This window comes from Cydia fagiglandana, chromosome 5, assembly GCF_963556715.1.
Source record: "Cydia fagiglandana chromosome 5, ilCydFagi1.1, whole genome shotgun sequence".
Lineage (NCBI taxonomy): Eukaryota > Metazoa > Arthropoda > Insecta > Lepidoptera > Tortricidae > Cydia > Cydia fagiglandana.
In genome coordinates, this window is record NC_085936.1 from 3,049,027 (window position 1) to 3,070,472 (window position 21,446).

Consider the following 21,446-nt stretch of genomic DNA (forward strand, 5'->3'; position numbering starts at 1 on the left):
AAATTCGCAGTTTTTTTAGTAGATTCGTAAACGTGTTTTACTCTTAGTACCTAACTTGTTTTAATTTTAGGGTACGGCGATTTTCACGAGAATACTACCTACTACCTTTGAAAGACTAAGCGTCTTTGATCAACTCTAGGGCGAGAACCGAGGACTACGTCCCTTTAAGGAATTACGATATAGCGAGAGAGATGGTGCTGCCATCTATGTAACATAGGGAGCAAATCAAATTATCTCTGTTTTTTCTATCGTTATAGGTGGCCTCGTGACATGTGACGCGGGTCCGTGAGCGGCATGCGGGTCGCACGCTCCGAGCGGGCCGGTGTCTCGCTGGCCGCGCTCGCTCTACTGCTGGTATGGCCGCTCTGTACCGCCGAGGATACCACCACCGCTGCTCCTTTCAGTAAGTGCTCATAATGTCATAATCTCGTCTCTTGAACGAAACGTTTGAAACTCGTCGATGTAAGACATCCGTTACACGCTAATTCTGGCGTCAGTTCAGTCCATCATTCCATTGTTGCATGGACGGTGACTGACGCGAGAATAACACAAAGAGGTTACACGATCAGTCTCCTACCAGTTTTCTGTCATTCAAAACGGACTGACGAATATTTTCAAAAAATTTAAATTTTCATCAGTCCAGACCATCAGTCCATCAGTCCGCGTGTTACACGATAATTCTCCCGTCATTCTGACCAGACTGATGGACTGAACTGACGCCAGAATTAGCGTGTAACCGATGTCTAAGGAACTCGACGTTAGACGGAATGAGCTAAAAGCAGATGCATCAGAGGCTATTATAATAATAACATGCTTTTGTCCCCGTGGTACGCAAGGATCTTTGTGAAGGCTAGCACTTGGAGTCTAGGTATTTGTGTAGGAGTAAGAGATTCTGTAGACTTCGATTAAAAGGACGAAAAACCACGAGAGGACGATATTACGATGACAGCCCTTACTGGGCAAGGGCATAGAGTCGTTGTAACCAAAACGATATAAAAATCCTTGAAAGATCTGCTGGGGACTGTATTCCTGCAAAAAATGTCAAAATCAATGTCTGTAATAATTTACATTTTTTTATAATAAACTGATCGGCGATTGGCTCTAGTCACACCTGATGGAAAGTGAAGACAGAGCCTGTGGATGGATGGGATTTGCAACTATACAAAACTTATCAAAATGATAAGATATTACGGTGATGTAGCTGATAAAACCAAAATAGTATACATGCCATCTTTGCTTTAGTATAATTAGTTCTTAAAGTAAGTACCCTTATTAAATATTCCAGCAGAGGAAAAAGTGTACTTGAAGTTTTAAACGCCTCACTTTTCTTGTTTTATTACGAGGGAGGGCGAGGCTTTGACCCGTTTTTAACGCCCGGATTAACTGCTTGAGAATAACTTCAGCACGAAATGACGGACGCTTTGCTGAAGCTAGAAACAGTTGCTATGCCGACTGTCTCGACGTTTTAATATTTTATTTTTGCTTGCATGTATGTGCTATAAGTTCAGATTTAAGTAGGCTAGGTTTATTTAGGGCCACCATCCCAATAACCCGGGGTCAAACGGTTAAACCTGGGGTTACCATGGTTACCAGTACAATTTGACACTAGGTTATCAGCAGAGCTCGGCAGGGGTGAGCCATTTTGACGTCACTTATGTCAAGTGTAGATATTAATATAGATACACCTTAGAAAGAAATATTAAAATAAAACTTTATTCATTGTAATTAAACTAAAATGACAATGCCTTATGTACAAATAAACTTTAATAGTAGCATATGGATGGATATACATATTATTTGGAGAGGTTTACTAAAAAAGCTTGCTATAAAATTAATTTGTTTTAATGGCGACGTAAAGATCGTAGCCGAAAGACAGCTTAAATAAAATAATTTATTTAGTTATTAAATTACACCACATATACTATCGAATGACAAGGCATGTCCATGTTGTGCAAACTCTGAAAACAGCTTACCCCCGCCGAGCTCTGGTTATCAGTTTAACCCTGGGTTTGTAGAGTTGTGCAAGTGATGGCGCTTAGTCTAAAATGTGATATTGGTTATAATTAAGACCGTGGTTCATTGGAACACATATTACAGGTAGCTAATAATGGCTATCCTTTATACCTAAAAAACCGGGCAAGTGCGAGTCGGACTCGCGCACGAAGGGTTCCGTACCATAAAGCAAAAAAAAAAACGGAAAAAAATGCAAAAAGAAAACGGTCACCCATCCAAGTACTGACCACGCCCGACGTTGCTTAACTTTGGTCAAAAATCACGTTTGCTGTATCCCATACCCCACTTAAATCTTTATTTTATTCTGTTTTTAGTATTTGTTGTTATAGCGGCAATAGAAATACATCATCTGTGAAAATTTGAACTGTCTAGCTATCACGGTTCGTGAGATACAGCCTGGTGACAGACAGACGGACGGACGGACGGACGGACGGACGGACGGACAGCGAAGTCTTAGTAATAGGGTCCCGTTTTACCCTTTGGGTACGGAACCCTAAAAACTGGCATATTTGATTACTTATGAACAGTACCTATCTCTCGTATGTATGTAGACAGTTGTTACAATTTATTGTTTAAAAGTTTATAACATTTAACATTTAATTTTAATAATTCCTGCTTTGTATGAATCTGATGAAATTTTCAGGTCACGTATTTACGTCCATTTGGAGGCCGATATTTGAATTTAGACCGCTCGATTTTGTCACTCGAAAATCTGTGAAAATCGGTGAATTTATATTTTTGAAATACGAGCAATTGAAATTGGGAATCTCACTAGATTCCTACTAGAATACCACTGTATTGACCACTCGTTTTCAATTCTATTAGTAGAATTTAAATGCCTAGTGTATTGTAGATATATTGAAGAGAATCACACGAAATCGAGCGCTTAAAATTCAAAAATCGGCCCCCAGGTCTTCCTTTTCCCCAAAAATTACGCATTTTGTTCGCTATAATACAAGCTGTAATTGAAACATGTGGAATTGCGCCCATACTGTTCAGTTGCATGCATGATAGTAATAAAACATGATGCCGTATGTGACGCTGCATGTTGCTTTCCACGTTCGAATAGCAAATGTATTGCGGTTACGTGTCAAATTGTGTTATTCGAAAAGCATTGTACGCTATATGTATATTGTATAATATGTTAAAAAGGATTAGATCACTGAAGAGAGTAAATTCATAGCACTGCGGGTGCGTTGTGAATCGCAGCCATAATTGTGTATTTTATTGTTATAATACCTATATTTATTTTCATATTTATATTTATTTATTTCGTAAATGCACCCGGATACATTACACGTCAAAACATTTTAAAGATAAGATTAGCACTTATTATTAATTACATTTCCATCATTGATAATGGGCAAAAGGAAAACATTCAAATCATACAATGTCAGATAGGTATATCTATCTAATGCCTTTAAACGATCAATTCTCGTATATTTTTTTATTTATTTATATATTTCAGGGATCTCGGAAACGGATCTAACGATTTCGATAAAATTTGGTGTATGGTGGTTTTAGGGGTTTAAAAATCTATCGTTTCAAAACTGAAATTTTTCTTAGGACACATTTCTTTTCTTTTTAAATCGATAGTCCTCGTGATTCTGAGTTTCAAATAACCCAAAATTTGATGGAATTTCAAAAAAGTAAATGGTACACTTTTTAGTGAAAATGCCAAGGGTATTCATTTACTTTAGAATCAGAGGATACAAAGAGTTTTAAAACCAGATTAATGACACAATTATAATCTTACGTACCAAGTTAATGAGTTATCGCGGTTTCTAGTTTGCACTAATTAGTGTCTCCTGCGGAAAATAATTACCCTAATAAAGTAATAAGTTATCAGCGGAACTTTAGAAGATATTGACCGCTTGGCAAATTAGCCTACAGGTAATTAGGAAAAAAAATCTAAAAAGAACGCCATCGGCTTTAATGTACTGTCCGAATTCAGATTACACCAGCATTACGACAACAGTGTTGCAGCGCGACATTGCTACTGACTGCATTGCTGCCGGTAATGTCAATTCTGGGGTTAAAATTGGAAATCGTTATCTGTATTTTTATAATATTGCTCGTCCATATTCGTGCGACAGAGAGACATATTTGCGGTAAAAATAATATCAAACACTTTTATTTATGGCAGCAAGGCAGTCAGCAGTAATGTCGCGCTGTAATATCCCAGCAGTAAGTTTGTTTCCGAACGGTACTTACCTTTATACACGTCACGAATGTAAATTGCTCCTTTTTGCAAACGAGTCTCGTTTTTAATTTAATACGTGTTTTCTGAGAATTTCATTACTAAGCAAGTAAACTTCGTGATCTGACACGAAAGCTCTTTGTTGTAGCATTGTTCAGCTGACTCATTGTGACCGTGAATATAATTTTCTGAATAAGTCATCAACGGAAAATATAATAATATCTAACTTGAGTAAAATATTCTAGTGGTCCTCGGGATTATGACTAGGGACGATTCACGAGTAATGTAATAGGAACTAACAGGTATATAAAAATTAACAAGTTTGAAGGATACAATTACGTAGTAGGTACCAAAAAATGTGCCTACTTTGCTTTCCGCAGGGTTATAATTGTGCTCCAACATTACAGTTTATGTTTTTATGCTCATTGTAGGTACATACCTATCTACTTTACTTTCAACAGGCAACTAATACTCATTGAGAAAGTTTTAACAAATTCAAAAATAAGGTAGTATACTTATATTATCAGAGTTCCTTTGACCACCTCCTGTGTCCATCATCAGATCAGCTCGATGGTAGGGACCATAATATTGCATTGCAACCCAATTTACATACATTAGGTGTGTTACTTTAATAAGTTTCAGCTCAATTGAATAATGGAAATGGAGAGTGGGTCTAATTTAGCATGCAAGACTTCACCCGAAAATACATACATACCTACAAACACTGCAGATTAAAATAAAAGTATCTTCTTCTTCAACCTAGCGTTTTTTCGGCCTAGCGCCAGGGTCCGCTTTCCTGCTCAATATTCTCCACTTGGCCCGGTCTGGTCTTTGGTATCATCATGTGTGAGATTGTTTTATATATTCCAATAGAAGCTTATAAAAATAATTTTGTCTGTCCCACAGATGCAGCAACACGCGGCACGTCAATGTACGGCGACGGCTGCTCCATCACCAACGACTGCGGCTTCGCTGACTCCATCTGCGACGAGAGCCTCAAGACCTGCCACTGCCACCCTGACAAGCCGGCTACCAACTACGTGGATAAATGTGGAAAACGTAAGTTTATCTACCTTCCTAAAGCATCAAGACCCACCCTTTTTGACAGAGTGCGAATGCATTAACGACGCCCACCAACTAGATAGACGGATGGTCTCGTACGCATCGCTGGGAGCCAGTGGCTGCAGTGTGCTAGAGATCGCTCCCGGTGGGGGAGGCCTATGTCCAGCAGTGGACCTCAGTAGCTGAGGTGTGGGACTCGCCGCTCCTTAGGTGCAAGACGCAATTCACACCCTTAGAAAAAACCTTGTTGCTGATATGCAAACAAAATGTCGACAATGTTCTTCTGTTTTATGAATACGAGTAAATTAACTAGGTACTAGTTTAGTCTAGTCATCGACGTTGATCCTAATTGATCCTATCAAATGCTCTCATGTTATAAAAATTTTAACAGTAGGTATTTTCTCCATCCGTACGATTGTGCTCATAAATAAGGCTGTTTCTTAAAATATTTCTCATGTTCCGAACATTATTACTTTTGAGAATCATAAAGGTTGGAATCAATATATCGACAACCTGTCTCAGCCTATTCAGATCCACAACCGTGTTCCTTCCAAACAAAGCCGTCTTTGTCTGATGTGTCTATAAAATGATTTCTCTTCAATACCTATGGAATATAACAAGATATTGAAATTCATTAGAAATTCTCCGCGATCTGACTCGGTTGCTGTCAGGCATTGACGTGACATTATTAGATATGTTGATTAAAATTCTGAAGAAAATATAAATATGTTATTAAAAGACCATGAAATATGTGTATAGTATAGTACCTACTATCAGTGGGTAACCGCTTTATTTCTTGATCACATTTTCGACGAAGTGTCTTTACATTTCGATGATATTTCTGTGTTTGACACTAGTCAAAGACATTTTAGGCAACCATTAACAAGACAAAGGCAAAAATTAACATCGAAATGTCGAAAAACTTATCAAAAATGTTTCCAAATAAATTTAGTAGAAAAAAGCTGGCTGATATTGACTTACAGTCTTTCTCCGCAAATCAGCTACATCTATGCAAAGTTCACGTTATGAAAACCCAGCGTCCCATTGAAAAGGTCTGTCGCGTCGCGTATCTCGCTACAAAGGCCTACACGAGCCATTTAACCTGGAGAGGCTTGGCCGAGATGCATTCGTGTCTCCGGTGGTAACTTATGATGAATAACTTGCGTTACCTTTTCATGCCACGATAGTCGTAGGTGTCATGATGGTACATTTTTCAGATTCGACTACAAATAATAGTGTGTTTCTTTTCAATAAGTCATCTTTTGCAAAGTCATCTTGGAAATATGACTTTTTGAAAACAAACACACTATTATCAACTAGGATTTAAAAACAGTTGGAAGTTGTTGAAATCCAATCTTTTATATCCCAGCAAAAGCTGTTTCCACTAAAATGTAATATTTCAGAAGTATTCCATTGTTCCCTGGGGACAGATAAGTGGCGCTGCCGGCACGACCCCTAACGAACCAACCCTAGAGATTAAACCGTGATCATTCTCGTAGAACAACGGCTGGAGATTAACACGGTGTTTTTAAAAAAAGATTCCTTTCATCAGAGCAATCTAGACTTTAGTAGTTTTTCTGTTTAAAAATTTTCTGAAGTATTTTGAACGTATAACTAAAATTAATATACTTAGCTTATCTGCTGAAATTAATATTATTAGAATGTGAAACGTAAGCCAAATTTAGATTACCAAGTACATTAAAATACCTAATCTTATAAAGATCTCAATCTCAAAAACTTATCTCATAAAGCCTATTGAAAAGCGAGAGACGTGTTGATAACGCCAGATTGCCCACAAAATCCACAAATGGCAACATTTTCCCTCCATTCTGTCTCGTTTTTTTTTCGAGATAATTTAGTGTAATCAGTCAATGGAGCTGAGGATGTGATTGTGTCCTATATCCTCCTAAGGCCCAGCCATTCAAATGCAAAAATTGCCACAGAAATTTGAACCTTTAGTGTAGGAAATAGAGTTCATTTCGTGTTGTTAAAAACTGAACAAGACCAAGCAAAAGCAACTCTGTTCCAATCGAATATGATTTAAATTTCATTCAACTGAATAAGTACTGTAGAGGACCTTGGGCCTAAGAAGGATAAAAAGTACCTACTGAGAACATCAATCTTAGAATTAATGTGGTTCTCATTTATCACCACGTTACACGTTAGGATGTAGAATAGGTCCTATTTAATGCATTTGTGATGAATTTATCAACCAGACAGCACTCTAATCTAACTCCGGAACCCATTATCTCCTCTACAAGCGCTGCTGATTCAAAAACTCCCAAAATAGCCGGCTATTCCAATTTATTCCCAGGCGCTTTTGCTACCTAAGCCGGGATTTTCCCGCAGACAGTTGCGAGGCAACATGTTTCTCTAACGTGTTTCTGACATGACATAATGTAGTTTAGTGACTCGGGCAAGATTAGGTTTCGTAACTGCAGACATGAGAGAGTCCTCATGAATCGTGATATGAATTCTGGATTATACATCTTCACGTCCCAGTTTTTATTAAATAGGAACGAATAAAGTTAGTATTGCGTTTTCTAAAACTCGACTTTGACTTTGGCATTTGCTGCAGCAATGTTGCGCCGAAATATTGCTGCAGTAACGCTGGTGCAATTTGAATCCAAATGTCACCTTAAGCTATTGTTAGGAAGTTGAGAGAGAAAGAGAGAGAGAGAGAGAAATATTTATTATATTTATACGAGTAATTGCATATCAACTTTCGTTTCAATGGTTTTAAATCGCATAGATGTACTCGTAGTTGAAGTCAAACTGAACTTCAATTTAAACTAAAAAAGTTTTCAAGTGCTGAATCAACCATCCATTCGATTTAGTCGCTTTCAAAGTTAACTGTTATAAATTAACAGTTCTTTGAAAAATGCAATTAACTTTAGTCGTTCCACAATGGCTTTTGTAAGTCCCAGATTCCCGAAGGCGTGTTCAATTAATGTGAATCCATTTCGATTACAGTTCTTAAGTAATTGTTCGCTTTGTTAAATAACAATTTAGTTTAATTTGGCTTTTAACAGTTAATTAAGTTTTGCAGTCGTTTGTTTCTTCTTCCGATGTCAATTATTTTTAATTATTCAACGTTCTGTTTTAGGATTTTTTTCTACTTTCTGAAACAGGAATTGTTAATCAAATTTTGTTTCTTAAAGAATATTACACAAAATTTTAATTGCAGGATGAATGTTCGTAACACAATTAAAATTCCTGACTTACATTTTCTTTTTCCATCTTCTCATTTATTTAGTTTTTAGGCCCAAAAATGCTCATTAAAAAAACACAATTATTATCCATTCATTTAAATTAAAGGAACGGATTGATGGATGGATGGATGAATTAATGGTTTGATTTTTTTGTAGTAAGTAATAAGTACCTATTTAAAATGTTCGATTTAAATGTTATGTGGTAAATACAAAAAATTGTAAATGTATAAATATATACTGTCAATAATAATTAAAAATGATTCATACATTTTAAATGTAAATAAGCCCATGTGCAGGGCTGGATTTGAATGCCCCATTTTCGGCAAAATAATTAAATTATATTAAGTATATATGTTAACTATTTGTAATTATATAATGACGTATAAAATGTAAATTTTAGGAATAAATAATTGAAATTAAATTGATGGATTAATGGATGGATAGATGGATGAATTGATGGATGGATGGATGAATGAATTTCAAAATTAGAATATCAAAAATTTTGTGCATTTATCAAAGTTAAATCTGAACGTAAACAGCGGAAATATTCCGTGATAGAACTTATCTAATCGTCGGATCTACGCTTGCGTTTCTATTAATGCCGAGCAAAATGTCCAGCTAAGTAACTAGAACTAATGAAACTTGGTGGAAATTATGCTTCATTGTAGTATTAGAATAATAGGTACATTTTGACACAGATGATTCTAAAATTCGTTATTTAATCATTCAGTAAGTAGTGTTATTTTGCGTTTATAATGTAGTTATTTTACGGTCGGTCGATTAATGTTACAATTTCCAATATTGTAATGCTTAAGTTACTTTATAGATAAGTTTCACGAAAATAATCCCTTGCGGGCTATAAGTGTACTAGATGTTACGACATACACCAGTCAAATCTTACAAAAAAATCTCCTAAAAAAACAATGCGTGATGTAGTTCTATATTTTTTTTATATTGTTTGGAGTCCTTGGAGGAATGTGAAACTATGTTTTGCAAGCAAAAAAAAGTTGTGCTCCCTGCGTAATTTGCAAAAAACTGCAAAAATTTCGGAGTTTTTTCAGTTTTTGCACTTTTATTAAAAAGCTATGGGTTTTTGGTCAAAACTTGCGATGTAACGCTAAAAGAACATTAAATTTGAAACAATTTAAGCCCATGTATAGCGCCACACGTTAAATAGTTCATGAGATATGGAACTTTAAAAAAAGGGTATTTTTTTCCTTAGAATGAAATTTTTAGTTTTTCCTATATTTCAGGACAAATATCGGCACAACCGCTCATGCTATCAGATATATTGCGATAAATAAAGTTGTAGCATATTTAATTACCTTTCATTTAAGTGCAAGAAAGGGTCAGTAAGTTCTACAGTTCTCTAGTTATCGTAAGAAAATGAAATTGCTATAATGAGGAAGGCAACTAATGTATTGTTTTAAGGCATTGTCAAAATCCGTACAAAAGGCAGTACGATCGTCGAGAATGCCATCTACGATTAACTTTTACCGGCCTTCTCGGATAGCAGCAGAGCGATGTTAGAGCTCAACCATTTTTAAAATGCACTCCCCTCTTAAGCACTTCATTCATTCAGTAATGAAATCAAGATACAAACTGTAGATTGACTTGCTTTTAGGCTCCACTTTTTGGTCTTAGCCATTGATTGTAGTCCACGATACCGATTCTTATTTAAGAATTAGTTCTGGTTTTGATCTTGTTTTGATACGACCTTGACAACAGTTCACGGTGATTGGCGTGGTGTTGGCGAAACGCACCAGAATCACTGGAAGTTGTGTCATTAGATATCTAGCTGTCGCTTTTTGGCGCTCTTGAGTGTACTGTGAGTCGTGTTAATCCAAGATCACGATAATATCCTAACCACAACAAATTGATACATCAGAATCAGCTACCATTACCCACGCTAAGTATATGTTTGTGCATGGATGTGACTCAGTCTTGTCAAGTTACCAGTATATTATAACTTCTTCCGTGGTTTACCGTATTTACACGGAATATTGCAAATAATGCAAATTCTTTTCCAATGGCTGTTAAGACTAAATGTATGTGGAGCTATTGCTTAGTGAGTTGTCAATCCACGGGTTGTGACTATAAATAACTATTTCAGTCTTTACTGTACAAATGAATTTATAGTCTGGACCAATTAAAAATAAGAATAATTGAACTAATTTGTCAATAGAAAATACGGCAAATACATATTGAAGTTTTTGAGTTACAAATTGGATATTTAAGTAGGTACCTATATGTGTAATTCGTAACCAAATATATCTCAATGTTAACATGATTAACTAATTATACTAAAAGAATATCTCATTGCTAGAAAGTAACAAATGTATGCAATCTACCCGGCTTGGCAGATCATGCATCATGTTAACACACACTTATCTATACCTTACTGAATAAAAACTAGTACATACTACGTGTTTCGTTTAGTTCTTCTTCTATTCCCGATTTGGTTTGTCAATCTATACACCTTTGTATGTAGTTAAGACTCTTAGTAATAGGATATTGCTAGTTAAAACCCGTAGATTATAACACAAACGTATACCTAGAGTGGGTAATGGTAGCTGATTCTGATGTATCCATTTGTTGTGGTTATATTCGATACAGGATATTATCGTGATCTTGTATTAACACGACTCACAGTACAGCCAAGAGCACTAAAAAGCGACAGCTAGATATCTATTGACACGACTATCCGTGATTTCGGTGCGTTTCGTCAACACCACGCCAATCACCGTGAACTATCGTCAAGGTCGTATCAAAACAAGATCAAAACCAGAACTAATTCTTAAATAAGAATCGGTATCGTGGACTACAATCAATGGCTAAGACCAAAAAGTGGAGCCTAAAAACAAGCCAAACTACAGTTTGTATCTTGATTTCATTACTGAATGAATGAAGTGCTTAAGAGGGGAGTGCATTTTAAAAATGGTTGAGCTCTAACATCGCTCTGCTGCTATCCGAGAAGGCCGGTAAAACTTAATCGTAGATGGCATTCTCGACGATGGTACTGCCTTTTGTACGGATATTGACAATGCCTTAAAAACAATACATTAGTTGCCTTCCTCATTTTAGCAATTTCATTTTTTTACGATAACTAGAGAACTGTAGAACTTATTGACCCTTTCTTGCACTTAAATGAAAGGTAATTAAATTTGCTACAACTTTATTTATCGTAATATATCTCATAGCATGAGCGGTTGTGCCGATATTTGTCCTGAAATATAGGAAAAACTAAAAATTTCATTCTAAGGAAAAAAATACCTTTTTTTTAAAGTTCCATATCTCATGAACTATTTAACGTGCGGCGCTATACATGGGCTTAAATTGTTCCAAATTTAATGCTCTTTTAACGCTACATAGCAAGTTTTGACCAAAAACCCATAGCTTTTTAATTAAAGTGCAAAAACTGAAAAAACTCCGAAATTTTTGCAGTTTTTTGCAAATCACGCAGGGAGCACAACTTTTTTTTGCTTGCAAAACATAGTTTCACATTCCTCCAATGACTATAAACAATATATAAAAAATATAGAACTACATCACGCAATGTTTTTTTATTGTAAGATTTGACTGATGTAACAGTTCAGGATAATATTTTGTGAATCACCTTCATTTTCAGTTTCAATAATAACTAAGCATACATTTTGCCCTCGCGAGTAACATAACCTTGCCATTAATATAACCAAAAGGCTTTAAAGCCCAATGTCAGAGGACCTTTTGGCATACTTATAAATACAATAGTAATAAAGTCGGCTTAATGCGAAAGTAAAATTTTATTATTGTATTTTTTTTTTATTAAAGGGAAATTATTTAACTTTTATTACCTGCAAAAAATCATCAATCATTCGTTTAGATACCTACGGTGAACTATTTCTTTCAATTCCTATACAAAAACGCAGATTGATTTGATTTTGATTGGTGTAATCTATTTTACATTTACAGGATCAATACTAAAACCAACTGCATCAAAATGTAACAAACTTACAAAAACCATAATTAGGGTTCCGTACCCAAAGGGTAAAACGGGACCCTATTATTAGGGTTCCGTACCCAAAGGGTAAAACGGGACCCTATTACTAAGACTTCGCTGTCCGTCCGTCCGTCCGTCCGTCCGTCTGTCACCAGGCTGTATCTCACGAACCGTGATAGCTAGACAGTTGAAATTTTCACAGATGATGTATTTCTGTTGCCGCTATAACAACAAATACTAAAAACAGAATAAAATAAAGATTTAAATGGGGCTCCCATACAACAAACGTGATTTTTGACCAAAGTTAAGCAACGTCGGGAGTGGTCAGTAATTGGATGGGTGACCGTTTTTTTTTGCTTTTTTTTGTTTTATTTTTTGCATTATGGTACGGAACCCTTCGTGCGCGAGTCCGACTCGCACTTGCCCGGTTTTTTTTTAAACTCAGAGCCTTATGTCCTAAATTTTTTCTTTCATTTGTTATGATAGGCATATTTCTTTTTATTCCTATCCAATACCCTAGAATCATCCCTACTTGCTATAAATGTGAAACTCACTTTGTCTCTATTTTTCTGTTACCTCTTCACGAATTAACCGCTGAATAGATTTGAATGAAATTTTGTATCGAGATGCTTTGATTCCAGAAAAAGGACAAAGGATAGTTTTTAAACGAAAATTATCCAGTAAAATTAAGAAAGCTATGGTGGAATTTACTATAAATAAAGTAATTTTTAGGGTTCCGTACCCAAAGGGTAAAACGGGACCCTATTACTAAGACTTCGCTGTCCGTCCGTCCGTCCGTCCGTCCGTCTGTCACAAGGCTGTATCTCACGAACCGTGATAGCTAGACAGTTGAAATTTTCACAGATGATGTATTTCTGTTGCCGCTATAACAACAAATACTAAAAACAGAATAAAATAAAGATTTAAATGGGGCTCCCATACAACAAACGTTTTTTTTTTGCTTTTTTTTGTTTTGTTTTTTTGCATTGTGGTACGGAACCCTTCGTGCGCGAGTCCGACTCGCACTTGCCCGGTTTTTTAAAACAGTTTTACAATAAGATTATACTCGTATCGTCTTGAGGTGTGGTCTTGATTTCAACACAATCATCGTTTTTTCGATTCTTTCAATGCATCGTAAATAAAATTACTCATTGAATGGACTACAGAATCGATGCACGAGTTGCATGTCGCGTGCAGTAATGGCTGTCGCAGCGATAATTCATGCAGGATATTATTTTACAAGGCTGTTCGGGAGTCCGATAAAACAACGAGCCATTTTGATAAAGATGAAATTTTACCGAATTAAGTATATTAACAGGAAAATCATTGAGACGAACTCTCTCGCAATTGTTTTTTTAGGAAATGAGACAAAGAAAAAATAAAGGTGAAAATGAAATAGTAGGTATATAAAGCAGGTAGTGAAGCTACGTATGAAAATACAATTTTCAACACTTTAAAGATAATCAAGTTACAGGCCTACTTCATATAAAAAGTTAGAAACATCAGCGTTACGTTACGTTACGTTACGTTACGAGTTTATCATTTTTACCCCACCTCAAAAAATGCTCAGCGCCGCTAAAGAAGTTTTCACTTAAAAAAAACGATTAATTCATTCATATAACTGCTAAGCAATTTACTCATATTTAATAAATACATACCTACAAACAAAAATACAATAATTTGAAAAACGGTTGCTACTGTATTGTATGTATCTAGTAACTAGTAGGGTGGGTAATTTTTACTTTTTTTTTATTTTATAGGGGGCACAGTTAAAAAAAGATGCCATTTGGTATCTAATTATTGCAGGTATTTTTATTTTATTTTTAGCTTTAATTTTACTGCCTCCGGAATTTAGTCAAAGTTTTTGTTAAATGTATGGACATTATGAAAAAAACATGTTTCTTTTTGAGTACTTTTTTATGTATTTATTGGCTCTGAACCTTTACCATGCTATTTCGAGCTAAAAATGGTATAACTTATTAGCTAAAGTTTGAATAAAGAGACGATACATAAATATACTCCGCGGACCATACAAAATATAACAATATTTATATGAAAACTTTGAAATCGATCCGGAGGCAGAAAATGAATTCTGATTACAGAATAATTTGAAATACTGTTTATTGGCATTATTACGCAACTTTTTGTAACTGTGCCCGAAGAATAACTAATACTTTTTTTTTCTCCATACACGAGTGACCCACCCTAGTAACTAGTAGCAGTAAATTTTACATTGTAAGTAGGTACATACATAATACTAACACAGTTGTTTGTTTTTTATCTAGGTCGTGTTTCTTAACGAGTTTTAAGTCTTTGTTTTGCTGTTGGTACTTTAAGACAAATATGCTTTAATTAAAACATAACAATTATTCACTCTCTTATCTCAATTATTACCAAATATGCTATTTCAAATTAACATTAAGAAAAGCTACTGAAATTATTCTAATCTGGATTACCTACCAATTACTTTCCCATAATCTCCCTATAAGTTCATTCATAGTTCTGTTACAGTATTAGTTTTTGAATAAAATGCGCTATTTTACGAGGTTTCGTGCGAAAGCTAGACAATATTCCGTCTGGCACTTCGCAAACTGCACAATTGCTTTGTGATTCACAGCTTTGCACGAGTTTGGCATTTCTAGGAATAAATCATGCTAAAAGTTTGGTGTGTATTTTCAACGTGAATATCTGTTTCATACCTATATTAAAAATATCAATAGGGCTTAGAAGTGGTAGTTCTTTAAATAACTTTATCATAGTTTGTATATAATATAATTTATGTCAAAGGTCAATATTGTATTTGAACATACGCTTGATTCAAATTATTATCATGTCCACCATTTTAATTTCAAGCAACATTAAAATAAATGATTCATATTTAAATAGATACCAACAATCGTCGTTTAAGCAAATGAACTAAACCTATTTCATCACGCAACTTAGGACGTTGACTGCAATCAAATTATAATGAAGATATTAAAACCGTTAATCACATCAAATGAAGCAAAAGTATCTAACGAAAACACAAACGAAAAGTTTTATTGGATGACCGAAAACTAATTTAGAATTAGTATTCTGGTACGCTGACTAGTAAAAACGAACTTTATTGATTAGCTTCAAACTAAGTCTACTACTAAACTAATGGATCCCAATATGGTGTGATGTATTATCACGCTAATTGAAAAAGTTGGGCGCTAGAATCTGAAACATTAACTGGTGTTCTCAGTTTAGTCAGTATGTGCAAGATTATCTTATAACTTGTAAACTGTAAATTACCACATAAAATTTATTGAGATTAAGACATACTTACTTAATTGGCTGGCGCGATGACCCAAAATAAGTCTTGGCCTCCGACAAGAGCACACCACTTTGCTCGGTCCGGAGCGGAATCACGCCAGCTTTCACCGACGCCGAGCCTATGGGCAGCTACTTGGGTTAATCAACTGGACGCCGTCCTTTTGATCATCCTATATATCGTTGGACAGATAACACATAATAAATGTTAATGAGTGTCGACTTCGATTTCAGCGTCAAGCATAAACGAAACATGCACGTTCAACGAGCAATGCGAGGAGGCGGTGATCATGACGGAGTGCCGCAACGACCGCTGTGCGTGCAAGTACGAGATGGTAGCCGAGGTGACCGTCGATGGCGGCGTGGTCTGTCAACGTAAGTTTTGTTAACTTTGTGACCAACTGATCATCATATTAGCCAAATGACACCCAGTACTCAAAAGGCTGCGAAGATCTCCATGTTAATGCACGGTTATCTAACAGAGGATCTCTGAGATTTTAAACTTTTTGTCCACTCCGTTATGTAGTGCCGCTAAAGGTGGTTATGATAGTGATGCAACGACCAGTGTGCGTCCAAGTACGAAATGGTTGCGGAGGTTACCGTCAACGGCGGCGAGGTCTGTCAACGTAAGTTAGCTTTGTGACCATCATATCAGCCAAATGATACTCAGTACTCAATAAGTCTGTGAGGATCTCCATGTTCATGCGCGGTTATCACACAAAGGATCTCCGAGATTTTAAACTTTTTGTAAACTCCGTTACGATAGTGATACAACGACCGCTGTGTGTGCAAGTACAAAATGGTGGCGGAGGTTTGCTGTCGACAGTGGCGTGATATTTCAACGTACGTTTAGTTAATCTTAATAAATAATTCAGTACTGTTCCCGCGTAGTAAGAAGCGAAGTTGACAAGATAGGATGATTAGCTTATTAGAGTCTGTTCGGAAAGACAAGAGTCGTGGAATGTATGCTGGGGCCCAATATATACTCTCTTAAAACTCTTACTCTATCTCTTCTTCTAACAAGATTAATTTTGTATTTCAGCGGAAAAACAAGTGGAACCTTCGACGAAGACAATCGACCCGGCGATGATCGGCGTGCTGGTCGGCATGGCGCTCATGTTTGTCATCATCTGCGTCGTGCTCCGGCTATTTAGCAGGTACCTATATCTCATGGTATAATAATATACTCCACCTGGGCCGTGTTGCATAATAAACTACAACTAATATTACAAGCGGTTCCGCTTTTTCTAATTCCACTTATTAGAAAAGGAGTTCCGCTTGTAATATTAGTTGTAGTTTATTATGCAACATGGCCCTGGTACTCTCTTCCGACCACGTGACTGACACAAGCCTACGTCATCATGTGACAGCGCTATATAATAGTATGCAATAGCGCTATACAAAGTGGCAATGTTATTGTGACGTTGGCTTGTGTCACTCTGGGAAGAGAAGACCATGTTTTATTAGACTATGCCTATACCCTAATTATTCGGTATTATATTTATAATATGTACAACCTCGATTATCCGAACTAATTTGGAACGAAACTAGTTCAAATAATCAAAATATGGGCTTTTTAGGACAGGATCAAACAAAAACAACTGGTAACTTTTTACATAAAAACAGTTCAGTGTCTGAAGTTGCAGGCATCCATAGGCTACGGTGACTGCTTACTATCAGGCAAGCCGTATGCCTGTTTGCCACCGACAAAAACACCTTAATAAAGTTCAGATAGTTGAGGGTTTGGATAATCGGGATTCTACTGTACCAAACATGAACATAATTATACCGGGTGTGGCCTGTAACATGAGCAAATAATTAAAACATCGATTGTACTCCTTAAACGGTGACACTTTTGTTCAACAACTTTTAGTAATTATGAAATATATAGACATCCTATTATTCATACAAAATAAATATTATATTCAATGGACGCCATCGCCACGCCATATCATTGTGATTGACGTTGCTTGTCAAGCCTTAAGCATAACAAAATTTGCAATACATTGCGTCTTTGAATAACCTTTAAAGTGTATTAAAAATCAAACTACAAGTTATTTTCAAAAGCCGCTGAACAAATGTTGATCAGTATGAGTAGTACAGCCTACAGTTAAATTTTTTGCTCATATTACAGGCCACACCCGGTAGGTATATACACATGCTTAGTAAACTTCGCTAAACACAGATAGAAAAAACTTTATATACCTATTATTAAGCCCAAAAAGCCCCTTTGCTGATGTATGAATAATGATACGCTAAGTGAAAATTTTGTAGCAATATCGATACTAAAACATTAATAACTGCTATTTCAGGGCCCGATGGAGAGAAAACCGTACAATCTTCAACACGCCCAATCCTCGACTGATGAATGTTTCTCTGCTGAGGGACTCCAAGCTGCTGCATTCTCAGGTAAAGCATTCTGAATAACATAAAATATAAATACTATTATATAAAACACAAATTTGTAATGCTTACGACCGTTTTGACGACCGGTCTGGCCTAGTGGGTAGTGACCCTGCCTGCGAAGCCGATGGTCCTGGGTTCGAATCCCAGTAAGGGCATTTATTTGTGTGATGAACACTAATATTTGTTCCTGAGTCATGGGTGTTTTCTATGTATATAAGTATGTATATCGTCGCCTAGTACCCATAGTACAAGCTTTGCTTAGTTTGGGGCTAGGTTGATCTGTGTAAACATGTCCCCAATATTTTTTTTATTTTTTTTTTATTTTTTTTATGTAGGTAAATACAAAAAAACCAAGATACTTAGAGGAACGGTCAAGCAAATTGATACATATATTATCTTTACCATTTCATGTCTTGTCACGGTGACATGAATTTGCTAGCGGCTTTCATTTTGACTGTCCCTGTAATAAGGTACAATCAAGTGTAAAAATATGGGTGCACTCATAATACTCAGAAATATGTCCCGTAGCTCTTATATGTCAGCGAATTAAGAACTATGGGACATATTTTTGAGTAAGTTCTATGCACCCATATTTTTACTTTAGACTGTACGACATGACACAAATCAAATGCTTTCAATCTACAGACTAAAATACCCAGGAACAGCAAAATGTCCGTTCCCGCAGTAACTAAAGCAACATGCCCGCAATACATCGATAACAAGTCGCCAACTGCAAGTGGCAGTTTAAGTTTAGAACGGCACTTTGTAAACGTTTGCCAGGCTTTTAAAGTTTCTTCAGCATTAGATTTTGTTTTCATTTAACATATAAATGAATCGCACAGTTTATACTTACCTACTTAAAAGAGGCCTATAATTAATTACATACCAACTTGAGGATCTCTAGAGCTAGAGATTTCGGGGTTAGTCTTAATCCGATTGTGCTATAGATTACATGTAAGTTGGGTGACAATTATGGTACCTATAGTTCGTTTTTTTTAGCATTAGAAAGAACTTGCAAGAAGGTAAGCAATCTTGACATGTCTTTTAATTGAAAAACGCTTCTTAAAAACCAAAAACTATTACTTATGAAAGCAGAATAATATAAATGATTGTATTAGATTCATAATTGTTACATATTTCTCGTAACTTATTTTTAAAATGTGTTTTTCAATTAAAAGACACATCAAGATTGTTTACCTTTTTTCTAATGCTAAAAAAAACGAGGTATAGGTACCATCGCGCTAATCTGATGATGGACATAGGAGGTGACCATAGGAAGTCTGTGATAAAATTACGCAACCGAATTGTTTTTGAGTTTGATAGAATAGAATTGCCTTGAATAGGTAATGAAATTTCGACAAACAACTTATTATATTTCTGCCTACGTATAATATTTATATAACACATATCATAATTGTCTTTATGTTATTTCAGGACCGCCGCGGGTCCCGCGTGAGTATGCGCCCGCCGTCAAGACAGGCCAGTCAGCAGGAGCTCAGACCCCATTCACCTAGTCCAGGTACTTAGACCCATAGGTAATACAGTTTACATTTTTTAATATTACTCTAAGGTCACTAGGAGCTGTATCCATATTGCAAAATATATAGACTTTTTGAAATTGATATTTTTTAGGAGAAAAGTACTTAATATAACGGATCAGACATTGAAAGTAAGAACGACAATAGTTATTTACGATACAAGTGCGGAAAAGTGGAAATTCTAAACGAGTGGCGATAAATTAAAACACGACCGTCGGGAGGGTTTTAAATCGACACGATTTGCGAATTACCTATTCCTACGTGTATCGTGCAACGTTATACAGTACATATGTCCCTTTAAACTTTTGACATACGCACGGAAAGTGCTGTTTCCCGCACTAGTGCGCGAAAGTAGGACCATATGTACGGTAAATAATATGTTCATTACTTCGCTCCATTATAATTTTAATTTGTTACTTACTCGTATTATAAATTATTTCATTCACACCAATCATCATTGATCATCAGGTACGTTTAAGTAATATCGTTCTTACTATCAGTATCAGTTTACAATTTGACACATTTATTATTAAATTATTATTTGCAATGTGGTTATAGTTCTTCTTTAATTACTACTAGAGATATTGGATAACTATACACAAAGTTTACTTACAATATGATTACCTAAATCAATTTTAAATCTACTACTGCTAACTTATACACCGTGTTTTTATTGAATTCCGTTAACTTCGGGGTATGATTAAGAACGTTTAAGAGAACTAAATGGCATAGTTAATTTTCAAAAAAAATAAATTTTGTTTTTTTTTAGGAAAAAAATAAATTATTGATTATCTCCGAAATGGAGTTAATTAGAATATCGGTGTCTTTGAGAAAGTTACTTGATTTAAGCTCAGGAATGCACCCTTGAAATTAACGGAAAACAAAAAAAACACGGTGTATAAAATGTTTTAAAACACATTCTTACTTGTTGATAATTAAGTAATCCGATATGTCTATGATTTTGCCAAGAGATTAAATGGATTTATTTAAAAGTTTTATTTCATCCTAGAAGCACATAGTAAATAATTAAATTAATATACAACTTTGCTAACAGTAATAAAACAAATGCAAAGCGACTGTTAATGGTAAGTTAGCTTATATTTGCAGAATTATTGCAGAAAGTACCATAGATTATACCTATACCTATGTGACACACAATATGGAATCATCCTATGACGTATCGTTTGCTCGAATCCTTTTATCTTTGTTGTACCTTTAATTTGATAATTTAATCACTCCTGATTTAATTACATTTTTATTTTGTTTTTGCTGTCGACTGATAAAGTGAGACCAAGAAAAGTCTGCAGCAGATTTGATAGCCCACGCAGTACAAGTATTATTTTAAACGTTAAACTTCTATGAAATTATGACGTATAAATAACACTGGCACTGTGAGGGCTATCAAAATGGCTGCAGACGTTTTGTGGCTTAACACTAGCAGCAAATTTTAAGCGATATTTGTTTTAAGATGATCCCTATTCTCATAATCTACACTTACCTTTATCCTATCATGACAATGCTAACATTCATAATTTATTTCATCTACCAACAGCACGCCATCACCAAAGCCATCAGCTTCACCGAAAACCCTCAGGTTACTTTGAGTATACATTTTGCTTTATTATTACAACAGAACATCACTAGATTTTGTCACCATTTTGAAATCTTTCAGAATAACAGAAAAGAGGTTCTTTATCACGACGTTATCTTATACACGGTGGCCAAAAAGTAAGTCCATTTTC

At 35.6% G+C, this 21,446-nt stretch overlaps 1 protein-coding gene across 4 annotated transcripts in view; it reads left to right on the forward strand.

Moving 5' to 3' along the window:
• LOC134664305 (uncharacterized) overlaps positions 1-21,446 on the forward strand; it is a 91,185-nt gene that overhangs the window by 66,929 nt on the left and 2,810 nt on the right. Inside the window, exons 2-9 of one of the 4 annotated variants that reach the window (XR_010098235.1) lie at positions 258-403; positions 5,120-5,272; positions 15,995-16,104; positions 16,356-16,386; positions 16,803-16,917; positions 18,073-18,169; positions 19,601-19,701; positions 21,254-21,298. Coding sequence is in view for 3 of the 4 variants with exons in the window: in XM_063520875.1 (XP_063376945.1) it covers positions 295-403; positions 5,120-5,272; positions 15,995-16,104; positions 16,356-16,386; positions 16,803-16,917; positions 18,073-18,169; positions 19,601-19,693 (708 nt within the window). In the remaining variant the exon portion in view is untranslated. Of the gene's footprint in view, positions 1-257; positions 404-5,119; positions 5,273-15,994; positions 16,136-16,355; positions 16,387-16,802; positions 16,918-18,072; positions 18,170-19,600; positions 19,702-21,253; positions 21,299-21,446 lie in introns of all 4 variants that reach the window. The other 3 variants (XM_063520874.1, XM_063520875.1, XM_063520873.1) reach the window with 3 other exon arrangements.